The sequence below is a fragment of the Monodon monoceros genome, unplaced genomic scaffold (assembly GCF_005190385.1).
Source record: "Monodon monoceros isolate NGI ecotype Baffin Bay Population unplaced genomic scaffold, NGI_Narwhal_1 Super_Scaffold_5, whole genome shotgun sequence".
NCBI lineage: Eukaryota > Metazoa > Chordata > Mammalia > Artiodactyla > Monodontidae > Monodon > Monodon monoceros.
Genome location: NW_021703782.1, coordinates 76,802,229 through 76,816,937, shown reverse-complemented (window position 1 = coordinate 76,816,937; position 14,709 = coordinate 76,802,229). Strand labels below are relative to the sequence as shown.

Sequence of the window (14,709 nt, the reverse complement as noted above, 5' to 3'; positions counted from 1 at the left end):
TTCCAGAGGCTTCAGTCAAGGCCCTTCCTCGTCGGCCCTGGATCCTCTCGTCCCTCCCCCTCCCACCCTTCTTCAGAACTGGCCAGAGCTCCTTTGCGATTTTCTGCAGGTGTCCAAGTCCCCTCCTCAAGTTGTGACTTGCAGGCAAGGCCTCTCAGCACACAGCGCCTGCAGCCAGTCCACAACCACAAGCGCCTTCTCTCCCTCGGGGCCAATACTTCCCTTCCCCGCTTAAGACAAGATCCTGACCTAAGGACTTGTAACAGCCGAGACAAAGCCCAGAGGTATGTAGTCTCTCAAAAGGCCCCTCTTCCAAATCCTCGTTCCATTCCCTCCTAACACCTTCCTGTCCCTTCCCACCTCAGTCCAACCCCCTCCCATTCTCTACTTTTCATCCTTATCCTCTCCCTCCCCTATGTTTCTCCACTCAGTTCCCTCCTCCCCTTTTCCCTTTCCTCTCCTCCCATCCTCTGGTTCTTCACCCTCAGGCCCCTTTATCCACTTGCTGAATGTCTGGCCATCTTCCTCCCCATCTTCCTACTCTCCCTCTGCTTTCTGACACAAACTTCCCCTTTGGAAAGGCCCTGATGAGTTTAAGAAACGATAAATATAGTATTTCTGGAGCATGGACAAAGGTAGAGACCAGGGGAAGGTAAGGCTGGAAATCCTTAGGCAGTGTTGCAAATGATGACAGGCCTTGAATGTCAGGGCCAAGAAATTTGGACCTAATACTTAGGCTGAGTCACTGAGTGTTAATTTTTAAGCAAGGGAATGCCGTTGTTGGGTTTGCATTTTAGAAAAGTCTCGCCTGGGTCATTAAGGTGGACTGACCCCTTTTGGACATCCTTCCAAGATAAATTAGGCACACTCCACTCCCCACAGCATCCTGGGCTTACCCCAGCACAACACCAACTCGTTGGTATTGTCATTTTGGTTAACCTGTCTTCTTCCCAGATTCTTTCAACTGAGTCCAGTACCTGAGTAAAAGTGTTAAGATTAGGCTCTTTGTAGAAGTTACCTAAATCAATGAAAGAATGGGAAAGTGGATTAATATGCTGGGGAAGGCAGCAGAGGGGCAAAGTTATTACATAATCCAGGTAGAAAATGATGAGAACTTGAACAAAATTGGAGAGAAAGGAGAGGAGAGCATGGATTTGGGGGATATTTAGAAGATAGGAAATATAGTCCTTGGTGCCCATTTTAAGATGTAGGCTGAGGGAAAAGGAGAATTCTAGGATAATTCTCAGAGTTCAGTTTTGATGCCCTGTGGGACATCCATTTAGCAATGTCCAGCAGACAGTTGGGTATGACTGTGAAGTACAGGGGTTTAAAAAGGTCTGAGCTGGAAATATGGATTTAGGAGTCATCAGGTGTCATCAGCATACAGCTGGAAGTAGCTGAAGCCTTGACCATGAATGACATCACCAAGGGGTGGGGGAGGGGTCCCTAGACAAAACTAGACTGTGGTCATGGCATCCTCCTGCACTCTTGGGAGCAAACCCCCACTTTGGCTTGGTCTTCCCAGCCTCTAGAACTCCACAGCCTGACCTCCATGGTCCTAAGTTATGCCCAGAACCCTGCTCTTGGACCAGCCAAGATGCTATGTTAGGACCCCTCCTCTGCTACCATCTACTGATGGGATTCTGACTGCTTCAGCCTTTCAGTATGCGGTATGGGGTCTAGGCACATGGGTGAAGCTCCTAGCACCATACCCTGGCCCAGAGCTCATCTGGCTTCCCCCTTATATCTCAGGTACACTGAAAACTTTATCCTAATTCCATAGCCCCCTGTGAATCCTGACTTGCAGACCCTCCAATCCCAACCTAATGAAATGTGTACCCTATTCTACCACTAGATGGAAGCAGACAAGGTCACAGAAGAGCCTCATACCACCATGGATGCGGAAGAGAGCCTTTCTTCAAAGGACCCCTCTGCTGAGGACTCACAGAAGCCCCCTATCCCTGAAATCCCCTTAGAGCCTGCCCTCTCTGAAACCCCTTTAGAGCCCCTTGCCTCTGAATCTCATATGGTGCCATCCACTTCCCAGATCCCTTTAGAGACCCACACCGCTGAAACCCCTTTGGAGCCTTCCATCTCTGAGATTCCTTTAGAACCCTCTGCCTCTGAGGTCCCTTTGGAGACCCCTACCCCTGAGACCCAGTTGGAGACTCACATCTCCAAGGTCGCAGAGAAACACCTTACTTTTCAGACCTCATCATTAAGCTGTGTCTCTGTGTCTTCCTCTGATTATCTGAAGGAAGCCTTCTCTGAGTCTTCTTCCAGTGAGGGCTCATGGACAAGGAGGTCTATCCAGACCTCTGAATCTGAGAGCGTTCCAAAGCACTCCCTTTCGGGCCTTCCAGCCCAGGTCCACCTGGACACATCTGCAAAAGATGGGGAAGAGGAAGAAGAGGGAGAGAAAGGGGTGGATGCCACTGATAGCACCACGCACGCAGCTCAGCCTGAACACCAGCTGGGCAAGAAGAAGGGGAAGAAAGGAGTCAGCCGTAATTGCTCCTGCCCTTTCCCCCTTTCACATCACTGTCTTTGACCCAGGAGGAGGAGATTGAGTTACTCTCTGACCTGGCCCCTTCTCTTAGTCTTAGGGCCTCCTCACTTCCCCTTAATTACTCAGCCCCTTCCTCCCCAGGTTACACCATCCACCCAGTGGTCCCTGCTGAGCAGGCAGACCTGGTGGAAGTGACTAAGTCAATGCACAAAGGGAAGTTTGGTGCTCAGGTGAATTATCTTTTCCAGTGGGAGAAGGAGGCAGCCCTGAATGCCATCCAAACGGGTGAGCCCAGGCAGCCTTTCAGGGGCTGGTGACAGGCCCATGGACATCCTCCCATCCAACAGGATCTAGGAACCTGCCCGTTCAATGAATAGCCCTTGTGGAAATGGCAATGCCACCTGCCTGGAATCTGGGAGGGGAGCAGGCAGGTAGGCCAAGGTAGATGAGGGTGGATGCAGACAAAAAGTGGGGATATTCATATAAAACCAGGCAGGAACAGGTGGTTGAACGAAGGCTCAGATACCCTGCACCAAACAGATCCTAAGGCAGAGATGGCCCAGGACCCTGGACAGTTTCCAGGTGACTTGTTGCTCTGATATGGCAAAAGGCCTTAGTCCCCTTGGTGGAACTCCATTAAAAGGCTGTCATGGGGAATTCCCTGGTGGTCCAGTGGTTAAGACTCCACACTTCCACTGCAGGGGGCACGGGTTCAATCCCTGGTCAGGGAACTAAGATCCCGCATGCTGCATGGTGTGGCCAAAAGTTTAAAAAAAAAAAAAAAAAAAGGCTGTCATCACTGCAGCCCCTCAAGTAGTGTCTGAGGTATAATTGCCATTCCCCTGGTTCAAACTCCAGTCTTCTTCATCTGAAAGGTGGGCAATGACTCCCACATCAGTGCTTGAATTTGACTCTCCCAGGCCCTCAGGCTAGGCCTTGATCTATGGGCACTAACACTTGTTCACCTCTGCACCTCACCCGATCCTGCACTGTATCCTGCTACTCTGAACAGAGTTTAGAATTCCTCTACTGGAATCCTGGTCCCTGCCCACCCGCATTGTGACTCGGCCTAAAATCTGCCCTTTCAACCAAGCTTCCCTGTTGTAATGGGGCACTAATACCACAGGCTGGCAGTATCAAGTCAGAAGCATCAAAACCAAAAGCCACATCTGGACAGGCTTAAGATCCTAAGAGACCAGGGGAAAGACAAGAAAATCTAGTTTGACAGGCACAGAATTGTGGATTGTGGTCCTGGCCAGAGTCAAAGACCAGAGGACACTAACTCTTTCTCATTCTCCTTATGGAATTTCAGGGCTTTGCCTGGAATATGGAGTCTCTCTTCCCTCCTAAAGGAATTTGCTCACTCACTTATTCAGTCAAGCATCTATATTCTCTGAGCACCTATTCTGTGCCAGGTCCTGTGTTAGGACATCGATGAAAAGACTGACCCTTCCTTGGAGGAATTCACGGTCTAACGAGAATACAAGTGAACAGTCCATTATAATGCATTGTACTGTGATAGGAGTAGAATGAGAGCCACAGAAGGCAAGAGGAAGGGCCCCTAGACAGACAGGGGAAGTCAGGGACAACTTTCTGGTGGAGGTGACAGTTCACTGGAAACTTTAAATGAGAATAAGAGTCCTAGAGCTAAAGGCCCCACTCCTTGGGAACTCAGGATTCTTGGCTCGAAGTTGGGGTACTCTCAGCTCTCACAGAGGATGAGAAACTCTGAGTGGGAAATGCTCTGGTTCTCCTCCCACATTTACTCAGCACCACCCTTGCCTTGTGGTGAGACTGACCGTGAAGCCAGACAGTTTCAGATCTCAAGGGTGGTGGCCTCTTGCTGGTGCCTGCTCTCAGGGATATGTCTTGGCCTCACCTTCCTTTCCATGCCTCCTCTCAGCCTCACAAGCTTATATTTTTGCTTTTCACCACTCACGACTTCTGGCCTCCCCCTTTCTCCTGACCCTTGGAGAGCCATAGGCAGCCCTTCTCAAGTTCACAGAGGGTATTAGTTCAGTAACACCAGGAACGCAGAAGGGAAGTATGAAGGTGCCAACCTGGAGAAGTGAGAGAAGCCCTCCTCCTACCTCCTGGCACCAGGGCTGCCCAACCTCCTCCTCCTCTTCAGGTCCCTTCAATACTACGCTCCTTAGGAGCCAGTCCCCACCATCTACTCTGCACCTGGCCCATCATCTTCCCTTTCCCTCACCTTAGACACTTCAAGGAAACAGAACAAAGGTGGACTCTAATGTTGGGAGGGGAGGAGATGAGAATCCCACAGCCACAGAGAACTCAGCGAGATACATGTTCATCGTCAAACAAAATTTCACATATAATCTTCCTGCTCGGCATTGAAGACCGTCTTCGGTTCCCTCTGACGGGCTGACACAGATGGAATGGATCCTAGGGTGGGGAGGGATCTGAAGATACTTGTGGGGCGATGAGCAAACCTTGAAGAAAAAAGTCTAAAGGGGTAGGGATGAGGACTCGTGGGTAGAGATAGATACACACGGGGGGGAGAGGTGAGAACACCCTGGGGGGAGCTTAGGCTATTTTTTCTTCTTACTTTTCCTTATTACTCAATCCCTCCACACCCAGGTCTCTATATTGGCTGGCGCTGCCCCCATTATCTATGGGACTGTTTCCGGATTGGGGATGAGTCCAAGTGCTTTTGTGGACACTTGTTGAGAGAGCACCAGATCATCTCAGGTGTGGAGTGATAACTGTCCTCTGTCACGTGTTGGGATGTATGAGAGCAAGTGTGTGTGTGTGTGTGTGTGTTGGTTTGGGGGAGGGGGTTGACATGGGAAAGCCAGGCCCTGTCAAGTACTGGACTAACCCTACCATCCATCCCCCTCCTCACAGACATATCCGTGCCCTGCAATGTGGGCCAGTGCCGCTGCCTCATGTTCTGCTTTATCCCATCACGCCCAGAGGAGGTGGGTGAGCTCTGGCTCAAGAGGCGGGCCACCTTTGACCCCAGGGCTTGGAGAGCCCAATGTCGCTGCAAACACAGCCATGAAGACCACGCAGCTACCACGTCCCATTCCTGCAGGGTCAAAGGTACCTTCCAGAGCAAGGGGAGTGCAGGGGTGGGCATGGGTCGGGATAGGTTGCAAATAGTTTGGGGATGCAGATGGGGAGCTGGGTGGAGAGACTTGGGCTTGCGGTTGGTGAGGAAGAGATGAGAATGTAGTCAGCCCCTGGGGAAGCCCCAATACCCTATACTTTTCTTGGCTGCCCCCTTGCCCCAGGCTGTTGGTGCAACTGCTTTGAGTCTAATTTCCTCTGTGTGGCCTGTGACTGGCGCTGGGAAGAACATGAGACTTTCTTTGAGACTGAGGAGACCCAGCAGCGAGGAGGGAGGCCTCACGGTGAGGGGGCAACCTGGGGTAGGGGCCCACTCCAGGGTCTGTAATCAGAAGGCCAGGCAGGAAGGCACTCCTGCCCTACACCATCCCATCCAGGACTACTTCACCCCTCCCTCCTGCATCCCATACCTGCACTGGTTTCCACCCCCAGGAGCAGATTATGTGCCTTTAGCGGAGATGCCTACCCTCTGAGAAGCCATCATCAACAACTCTGACTTCGAGGCCCTCCAGAAGAAGGGGCCCTCTGGCCATCCCAGCCCCCACCCTAGTCCCCCTGGGCTCCCTAGCCCATGCATTGTCCAGCCCGGCCCCATATCTGACCCCTGTACCTGACCCTTTCACCTCTGCTCTTCCCTCCTCCAGGGACAGACACTGTCAACACCTGGTGCAGGCCTCTGTGAGCCTGGCCCAGATCAGCAATAAAGGGAAAGCCACTGGAATCTGGCTGGCTCTGTATGAGGCAGATAGAGCCCGGCCCGGGGTAGACACCCTAGGACCTTGGGGTTGGCACCTACAGGGGGTGAGAGAGAGCACCAGGCAGGAGAGAGGCTGGATCCAGCCATCTGCCTCCACTGCACCCACGTTCAAACTGCTAGCTCTGGCATCAGGAGGACAGAGTGGCTTCAAGGAAGCCAAGGAGGGAGGGGAATTCAAGAAGGAGCAGTGATGTTAGACACAGGTAGGGGCTCCAGTAAGACAAAGACTGAAGAGTGTCCATCGGATTTTGCGATCAGAAGGTCTTTGGTGACTTCAGAGGGTGCAGCTTCAGTGGTGCCATGGACCAAACAGCAGTGAGTGTGAAGGAATTTCTTTAAGAAACTTAGACGAAAAGAGCAGGGAAGAAGTCAGACAATATCTACAGGGGGATGTGGGGGTCAAGGAAGCATTTTGTATTTAGGAAAAAGGGAGGGGCCAGTAGAGAAAAAGACCTTGAAGGGTACAGAAGAGAAAGAGAGATGCCTGGTGAAGCCACATCCCAAAGATGGAAGGAGAGGATGGGGTCAAGGCGGAAGTGAAGGGATTCACTCTGGACAGGAGAAACACCACTTCTTGAGACCAGGAGGAGGAAGGAGGATGGAAGAAACGATGGAAGGAAGGATGGGGCCTTCACTGAGCTGCAGGGAGTAGGATCTGGTGGAAGTTGCCCTGTAAAGTAGGAGACAAGGTCAGCTGCTGGTGGGGGAGGAGAGGGATAAGAGTGGGAGGCAGGAGACAGGAAGAGAGGTGAAGGTTTGGGAAGGCTAATGAGGGAAACTGCAGAAAAACCTGATCGGTGGGCAATTAGGGATTCAGGTATAGTTGGAAGCAGGAACCTAGTTAGAGAAGCAGAGAAGCAAAATATTTAGATTAATGGGTGGTGACGGGAAGGGTATCAGGGAGGGTGATCAGGAAAATAATGCAAAAGGAGCCTTGAGGATGTGGAGGGAGCTGACCATACAAATAGGAAAGTGAAGCCAGGAAGGAATTGACAGATTACAAAAGGGAACAGTCAAAGGAACAGAAGTCTCATGAGGTCCAGTAGCAGATGTAGTGGTAGGGATCAAAGTACAGGAGACAGTGGCCAGAACACGCAGAGTGCTGCAGCTCTCAGATGAGAGCAGCTGCAAGTGATCACAAGAGCCTGGAGTGGAGAAGACTGTGGGCTAGGGGCCAGAGTCCGTGAGTGTTGGGGAGTGACTAGGAAGCCCACTGGTGATTCTTATGGGGAATAGGAGTTTCTGACACTAATGAGCTCTGTGATCTTAGACAAGTCACGTTCCCTCTCGGGGCCTCTGTTTCTGGATCTATAAAATAGGATAACCTCTGTGCTACCTGCCTCTATGAGAATCCGAAGAAATAACCAGTTTCAAAGTGTTCTGTACTCACCTACGGCTCCTGGCTGGTTTCCTCTTCCCAGCACCTTTTATCTCTTGCCCTTCTCCAGAGCAGCTCTAGGGGCTGCTGCTGTCCCAGAGACACACGGACAACGGCAGCCTCCAGGGCACTGAAAAGGCCAGTGTACATCTCCTCACGTTTAGGGAGGCCCTCTATTATTCCAAGGAAAGGTATGCAACTTTGACTGCTAGAACTCCTGGGGGAAATAACAGGGTCAAATGTCTGTCCTTTGGAGGAGAAAGGACCCTCTAACAATAATATGCCTATTCAAAAGAAATCATTACTATCTCCAGAAGTAGAATTCCCCATTACTGGTTATGAGGCAATTAGCACCATGATGACCACTCACTAAAACCAACTCAGCTAATAGTCAACAATAAAGGAATGGTTACTGTGATAAACTCATTCAAGAAAGTATTATGCAGCCATTACAAAGTATATTTACATAGACTATGTAATAATATGGGAAACTGACTGTAAATGGAAGAATAAGAATATAATATGTAATACATATGTATTATATATTATGGAAAAGGAAGTGAAAAAAACACCAAATGTTATTCATTCCACAAATAATTATTGGGCACCTATATATGTCAGGCCATGTGCTAAAATAAAAAACAAAACTAACGATACGGTGGTGACTTTTCTCCTGTGTTAAACCTCAGACTAAAACTTTCCTGGTGTGAGTACATTAGCATTTTGTGACCCCATGTTTCTGATGTCAAAAAATATATATTCCAGCAGAACGAAATATACTTCTAACCTAGCCGTAATACATTTCCCTTCTCCTTCAAACTCGCCCGGCTCACTGAAAATGCCAGGCACGGAGCTAACCGTATCACATGCTTTTTCTGATTAGGAAATAACATTGGATACGTATTCCTTTGCTTATCAGTCGTGCAGCAAAGACAGGACACTCCTGGCCCCGCCCGTTAAAAAAAAAAAAAAAGGAAAAGAAAAATGCAAAAACCGCCCCGAAAACAAACTGCAGAATCTTTAGTCTTGGAATATTTTAACAAGCACATAAACTAAGGAGGAACTGCCCTCAGATGAGTAAGTTAACATCTTTGAAATGGTCAAGGGGCTGAAACTGTCCTTGTGGGGAAAATGCTGGGTATCTATCCCACCAGTTAAAAAAAAAACAAAACCCGTGCCCGTTCACCTTCAGGCCAACCGCCCAGCGACCTCCACCCGCCTCTTTCTTCCGGGACTCCTATCTGCCTGGAATTCCAGGGGTAGTGGTGGTTCCTGGGGCCAATAAGCGCGGAACGGCCCCTCTCCGAACCCCGCCCTCCTCCCGGCCAAGGCAATGAAAGGGTCCACGGCCTCTGAGCCTCTGCGCGGCAGGTGACGGAGCACCGCCCCCTTCCTCCCAGCCCACCAGTAGGGGCCCGACCCGAATAGAAGGAGCCAATACGATAAAAGCCCCACTACCCCCCGCCCCCCGAGCCGCAACCTAAGCTGGGCCGGCCTTGTCTTGTGAGCCAATTGGAGGAAAATCCCACCTCCAGGTCTCTCAATCCTTTCAATGGATGAGAAACTATCTCACAGCGCAACTAGCGAGGGGATCCAATCGTAAAGGAACTTTCACTCTGACTAGAGGACGAAGCCAAAGGAGTAGAAAATTCGCCCTCTAGTTGGCACAAGAAGCCAATGGGATGAAAAGATCCCGCCTCTACCGTGGCGGCGGAGCCAGTGGCGTGCCGGGCCCAGGAGCGTGATCCAATGGGATGATGGGGTTCGCTCCCGGCCGCGGGCGGAGCCAATGGCCGCCGCTCGCCGGCTCCCCGCCTCCCCACCTCCCCACCTCGGCTGGCCACAGAGCCCGAGCGCTGGCCGGGGTGGGAGGTTCCCGCGGCCGAGGGGAAGATGGCGGCAGCCACAGTGCTGGCCGCTAGGCTCTGCGTTGCGCGCCGGGCGGTGGCGGTAGCGGTAGCGGGGCCGCGGGGGGCGCAGGTGAGAGGTGGCCGTGGGGCGAGGAAGGGGTCCCGCGGGCTCTGACGCCCTCCAGGGCCGGGGGGCGCGTTCCTCCCCGGCTACCCCCGGCCTGCGCAGCCCTGCGGCCTCGCGGGGCCGGAGCCCGAGCGCCCGGCCGGGAACCTTGCCCCTCCCGAAGTGCAGGCTCCAGGGCTGTGCGGTGAGGTCGGACTGGTGGTCACGGCAGCCTCTCTTAAAGCCTCGCCGCGAGAGAAACGAACCGGCGATGAACGACGCCCTGCACAGGCCCGGGCACCGAGGTCGACACAGGGTCAGTGCAGCGTCTGCTGCCATCTCCCAGCCGACCGAACGCCTACTCTGGGCAGCTCCTCAGTGCCCCCTGCGGGACGTGAGCTTTTTCTCCTGGGAGCCAGTCTTCTGCCCCGTCAGACTCCTGGCTTTCTACTGAGCACTAATGCTAACTCCCCTTCTTCTTCCTGTTTGCCAGAGCGACTCAAGGGGTCAGATTCATGCCGTCCCTTTTCCCCACAATGTGACATCTCTGACTTCAGCCTTCTCTCAGTCCCTGGGAAGCGGGGCCTTCCCTACCCTCAATCCCCAGGGGCTTGGGTTGTGTTCACTCAACTGAACTCCTCCCTCCACCGATTCAGGGGACTGGAGTGAAAATTCACAGTAAGAGGTCAGATGTGACACCCAGACACCTTTGTGTCAAACAGGGCAATTGTATTAAAACCTGGATAAGATAGTTAACACGGCTTAAAGATCAGAAAACAAGTAATGGAAGTAAATGGAAACATTAACAAGGAGAGAGTAAATGGAAAGAGCTCCAAGTAGTCTTAAGAGATGATGCAAACCACCCCCTGTATATTTGAAGCCGAGAGAAGGGATTTATCTAAGGTAATTCAATAGTAAAATAGGAACTTGGACCTAAGTCTCCAGGTTCTCATTCTGCATCCTTTCCCCTGAACAGTGCTAGATTTCCTCAACCCTTTAGGAGCAGGAATCAATTGCACTGCTGAATCCTGCAGTGAAATCTGCCTGTTATCTAACCAGGCCCAGCACTAACTGGCCCTACTCTCTGCTGCTGATGCTCTGAAAGTGAGGAACTTTCCCTTTGAGTGGGAACGACTAATAGGTTCTTAGAAGGGTGAAGTTAATGGCCAGCCTCTGCCAGCCCCAACTAAGTACATGAGACAGGTATTGCCAGCTTCCTCCCTTGGGTGTGTCTGACCCACCTTCAGGTCCGAGGAGCTGCAGCTGTGACTGATGGGAATGAAGTGGCCAAGGCCCAGCAGGCAGCTCCTGGGGGGGCAGCCCCAACCATCTTCTCCCGGATCCTGGATCGAAGCCTCCCAGCTGACATTCTGTATGAGGACCAGCAGGTGGGGCGCCCTTAGGACTCATCCCCTTAGGAATTTCATAAATACCATCCAGCCTGTTGAAGTAATATGGTGGCCTCTGGCCTGTCATTGCTTCCAGTGTCTCGTATTCCGTGATGTGGCCCCTCAGGCTCCTGTGCACTTTCTGGTCATTCCTAAGAAGCCCATTCCTCGCATTAGCCAGGCTGAAGAAGAAGACCAGCAGGTGGGAAGAAAAGGGCCAGGGTTTGGCTGGGGGAGCCCTGTACTCAGCTAGAAATTTTGCTCCCGGTAAATGAAGCCACGTGTCTTCTTCCCGTTTCCCTGTAGCTTCTAGGACACCTTCTCCTTGTGGCCAAGAAGACAGCAAAGGCTGAGGGGCTGGGAGATGGATACCGACTTGGTGAGTGACGTTTGGCCCTTGAGCCCCTCACCTATGAATTCTCATACCTACCCGTCGGTATGATCTTCATTCTTTGACCCAAGCTCCATTTCAGTGATCAACGATGGGAAGCTGGGCGCACAATCTGTGTATCACCTGCACATTCACGTACTTGGGGGCCGACAGCTCCAGTGGCCTCCAGGTTGAACCTACCAAATGACCAAGGACCTCAGACTTGGATGCTTGGATGGGGGTGGGGAAAAACGGCACCCTGTAATGCTAATAAACTTGCTCTCCCTCAATTCTGGATCCCTGTCTTAAATATATAAAGATTTATACCACAAATAGGAAAGAAAACTGATTCAAGACTATGATCCCCCTTGACTATGGTCTGAGACGCTAAGGAGGCCCATCCTGTAGCTAAAGGAGCATTTGCCTATATATCTGTGAGCTCAGGACTCATGGTCCACCTGGGTCAGGCCTCTAGAAAAGTAGCAGTAGGAATAAGCCTGAATGAGTAGGAAGAGACTGAATCCCAAGACTTGCTCAATTCAGATGCCAAGCCATGTTCTAAGGGGGTCTGGAAGGAGGATTGTCAATGTGAGGGCCTTTTATTGAAAGAGAAGTGATCACACCAAAAAAGTCGCTACCCTTTGACTAATTCCCATGTCTCACCATTTTGCTTTTAAGCTGTTGTCTGATGTCTTTTCATCCTTAAAATTTTTAAAAAGATGCCCCCACTTTTGAGAATGAACTACTGTTGCCCCTACATAAACATACCAAGTAGGCTTTCATCTGATATAACAGCTCTGTGCCCGTTCAACGCAAAGAACCACCTTAGAAAGCCTCACTAAGTCCTGCTTAGGTATGGAGGGCGAGGCCTTAGGCCAGCGGAACCGTAAAAGCCGGGCTGAGGCGGAAGGGAGGCCGGACGGAAGGCAGACTTCCCAAACTACGCCAGGTGCAAGACTTCCGCCCCGCAGAGACCTTGCCTCCACCCCCACCCTCGCCGTCAGCCCAGCTCTGGTTCCGCGCAGTCTCCTGGAATGGTTTGCCGTCTCTATGGCAACCCAGTAGCTGGCGCCTGAAGATGGAGACCACTGCGTCTACCGAGGGATCACAGTCACGTTGAGAGGCACAGCTCTGGCTGCAGGCTTAAGGGGACAAGGAAGGTTAATAGACTCGCTTTGCTGCGCTTCTGACAACTTTGCCGCTTTCACTTTTTTTCAGCTCTTTAGATGTACAGCCCAGCCCCGAAGGACTAGGGTCTATTTCGGATCCCTTTCCTTCTTGGGATGGCCGTCATAGGTCAGCCCTGGAAGCTGCAACGGCAGAAGCTTCCGCAGCTGCTGCAGCCCCTGCAGCCGCCTCCACTATCGAAGCAGCTGCATTACCTACAAAGACCCCAGCGCCCTACTCTGAACGGAGCCTTCTCATGGAGCCCTCCTCTGAAAGTCTTCTTGGGGAGCGCTACACTGGACCCAGATTCACCCACAAGATAGGCCACGGGAGACTTGGCTTTGAGCCTGTCTCTGTTTCCCATATTGCTTGGACTCCCTATACTGCAAATGACCTTAGCTCTAGCCCTGGTCTTGGCTTCAGCTCTGGCCCTGGTCCTGGCTCCAGTTCTGGTCCTGGCAGTGGCTCTGGTCAAGGTCCTGGTAACGGCTCTGGTCGAGGCACGGGTCCTGGTCCTGCCGCTGATTCTAGGCATAGGCCAGGCTCTGGCCAGGGCGCTGGTTTCAGCTCCTCTGCTGCTTCAGGCTTCATAAAACCCAGGGCAGATCTGCTCCCTAATTATGCCTCCTGGAGTCACCACAGCCACTGGGAGCCTCAGAAACAACCCTGGAAATTTTTGAAAGTCTCAGAACCTGGTGCCCGAGGGCTGTGGAAGCCCCCTGAGGTTGAAGGGACAAGTAAGGTTCTCAATGAAACACTGCCACGGGGCCAGTGCCTTCTCTACAACTGGGAGGAGGAGGTATTAAGGTTTTAACCTGCTCCTTTTTCTTGAAGGCTGCCCCCAGTCGATGAGGGTGGGTACCAGAAAGGATATCATGGTCACTCAACTTGGGGCCCACAGAGAGCCACCAACCACCTGGATCAAGTCCCAAGCATGCAGGATGGCTCTGAGAGTTTCTTTTTCCGACACGGACACCGGGGACTGCTGACCCTGGAGCCCCAGTCACCCATGTGCTCCAGCACCACCCAGAAAGATTCATACCAGCCCCCAGGAAACCACTCTCAGCCAATTCGAGGTATGAAACATGAGAGAACGGGCCAGAGTGAGTCTAGCAGAGAAAAAAAGAGAGGAATGTCTGATGAGTGCAAAACGCAAAGCTCAGTTTTTCTTCCTTTTCCCCAATTTTTTTCCTTCTGGGCCTGTTTCTTAACCAGACTCCCCCACTCTGTCCATTCCCTGACCTCCCGCAGGGAAACGTGAAGCCATGCTGGAGATGTTCTTGTTCCACCAGATCTGGTGAGAGGCTGGGTGAAGGGGAAAGGGGAGGGGGAGGACAAAAATCAGGGGAGAATGGCCTTGATGCCCCCCAGGCCAATGTAGTAAAGAGGTGCAGGCAGAGCAGGAACCCAAAAGGAAGGACTCTGAGGTCGAGTCTGTGACACACCACGACTATGGAAAGGAGCTGATGCAATCAGGGCCTCCTGCCCCAACAAAGGTAAGAACCCATCCCACCCCACTTGTACAGCTGGGCCCTGACAGGCTGTGGGAAAGCAGCAGGCCCAGAGGTTGAGAGAGGGAGCTTCAGGCCAAGAGTTATTCGGTATCTCTCCCTCACAGCCTCACGACTACCCTAAGGAACAGCCTGAAACCTTCTGGCTACAGAGGGCACCACAGCTACAGGTGTGTGAGGGTGACCAGGTGTTGGGAGTGGGGGAAAAGGATGGGAAGAGGCTGTTCTGTCCCGGCTTGGAGGAGAGAGGGCTCTGTCCTCATTCTGGCACTCCTCCAGGGTGTCAGTAACATCAGGACTCTGGACACGCCATTCCGGAAGAACTGCAGCTTCTCAACACCAGTGCCTTTGTCTCTAGGGCAGCCCTTGCCCTATGAACCCGAGAATTATTCCCACCAATTGGGAAAAATATCTTCCCTTGGCTGTCAGGGAGGAGGGCAGGTGGTGGAGGGAGGGGTAGAACTACTCCTGTCTAAGGGTCGAGGAGGGAAGTAGATGTGGAATATGGAATCTCCTTCTGTCTGTACTGAAGAGATGGGGAGGAAGTGAATTCGGTCTGTACTTGGTGAAGGGGCTCTTT

The 14,709-nt window shown here is 52.0% G+C and overlaps 3 protein-coding genes across 6 annotated transcripts; all 3 read left to right on the top strand.

Annotated features, from left to right (window-relative positions):
* The first annotated feature begins 127 nt into the window (after positions 1-127).
* FAM221B (family with sequence similarity 221 member B) lies at positions 128-6,284 on the top strand. Of its 2 annotated transcripts, XM_029202632.1 has the most exons (7): positions 128-284; positions 1,856-2,477; positions 2,651-2,794; positions 5,111-5,221; positions 5,378-5,575; positions 5,767-5,886; positions 6,247-6,284. In XM_029202632.1, the coding sequence occupies exons 2-7, from the start codon at positions 1,856-1,858 to the stop codon at positions 6,282-6,284; spliced, it is 1,233 nt and encodes a 410-aa protein (XP_029058465.1). In that variant the 5' UTR covers positions 128-284. The 2 variants fall into 2 exon arrangements, with proteins under 2 accessions (XP_029058465.1, XP_029058466.1); XM_029202633.1 differs by lacking the exon at positions 128-284 and having other exon boundaries at positions 1,795-2,477.
* Positions 6,285-9,576: 3,292 nt separating this feature from the next.
* On the top strand, positions 9,577-11,741 carry HINT2 (histidine triad nucleotide binding protein 2). 3 transcript variants are annotated; one of them, XM_029204064.1, is made up of 5 exons: positions 9,577-9,717; positions 10,941-11,081; positions 11,179-11,283; positions 11,388-11,460; positions 11,555-11,741. In XM_029204064.1, the coding sequence occupies exons 1-5, from the start codon at positions 9,631-9,633 to the stop codon at positions 11,644-11,646; spliced, it is 498 nt and encodes a 165-aa protein (XP_029059897.1). In that variant the 5' UTR covers positions 9,577-9,630; the 3' UTR covers positions 11,647-11,741. The 3 variants fall into 3 exon arrangements, with proteins under 3 accessions (XP_029059897.1, XP_029059899.1, XP_029059898.1); XM_029204066.1 differs by having other exon boundaries at positions 9,583-9,717; positions 11,544-11,732; XM_029204065.1 differs by lacking the exon at positions 9,577-9,717 and adding an exon at positions 9,733-10,009.
* Positions 11,742-12,529: 788 nt separating this feature from the next.
* Positions 12,530-14,707, top strand: SPAG8 (sperm associated antigen 8). Its single transcript, XM_029203287.1, is given in 8 exon segments — positions 12,530-12,579; positions 12,670-13,417; positions 13,520-13,694; positions 13,870-13,915; positions 14,000-14,114; positions 14,237-14,299; positions 14,409-14,562; positions 14,565-14,707. Coding segments are annotated over 8 exon segments (1,392 nt in total). The 3' UTR covers positions 14,606-14,707.
* The last annotated feature ends 2 nt before the right edge of the window (positions 14,708-14,709 follow it).

Excerpts from the sequence above, each read along its gene's own strand:
- FAM221B (XM_029202632.1), top strand. The coding sequence starts at position 1,856 with ATGGAAGCAGACAAGGTCACAGAAGAGCCTCATACCACCATGGATGCG. Across the intron at positions 2,795-5,110 it reads CCTGAATGCCATCCAAACGG|GTCTCTATATTGGCTGGCGC; the intron begins GTGAGCCCAGGC and ends CTCCACACCCAG. Across the intron at positions 5,576-5,766 it reads CCATTCCTGCAGGGTCAAAG|GCTGTTGGTGCAACTGCTTT; the intron begins GTACCTTCCAGA and ends CCCTTGCCCCAG.
- HINT2 (XM_029204064.1), top strand. The coding sequence starts at position 9,631 with ATGGCGGCAGCCACAGTGCTGGCCGCTAGGCTCTGCGTTGCGCGCCGG. Across the intron at positions 9,718-10,940 it reads CGGGGCCGCGGGGGGCGCAG|GTCCGAGGAGCTGCAGCTGT; the intron begins GTGAGAGGTGGC and ends ACCCACCTTCAG. Across the intron at positions 11,284-11,387 it reads CTGAAGAAGAAGACCAGCAG|CTTCTAGGACACCTTCTCCT; the intron begins GTGGGAAGAAAA and ends GTTTCCCTGTAG.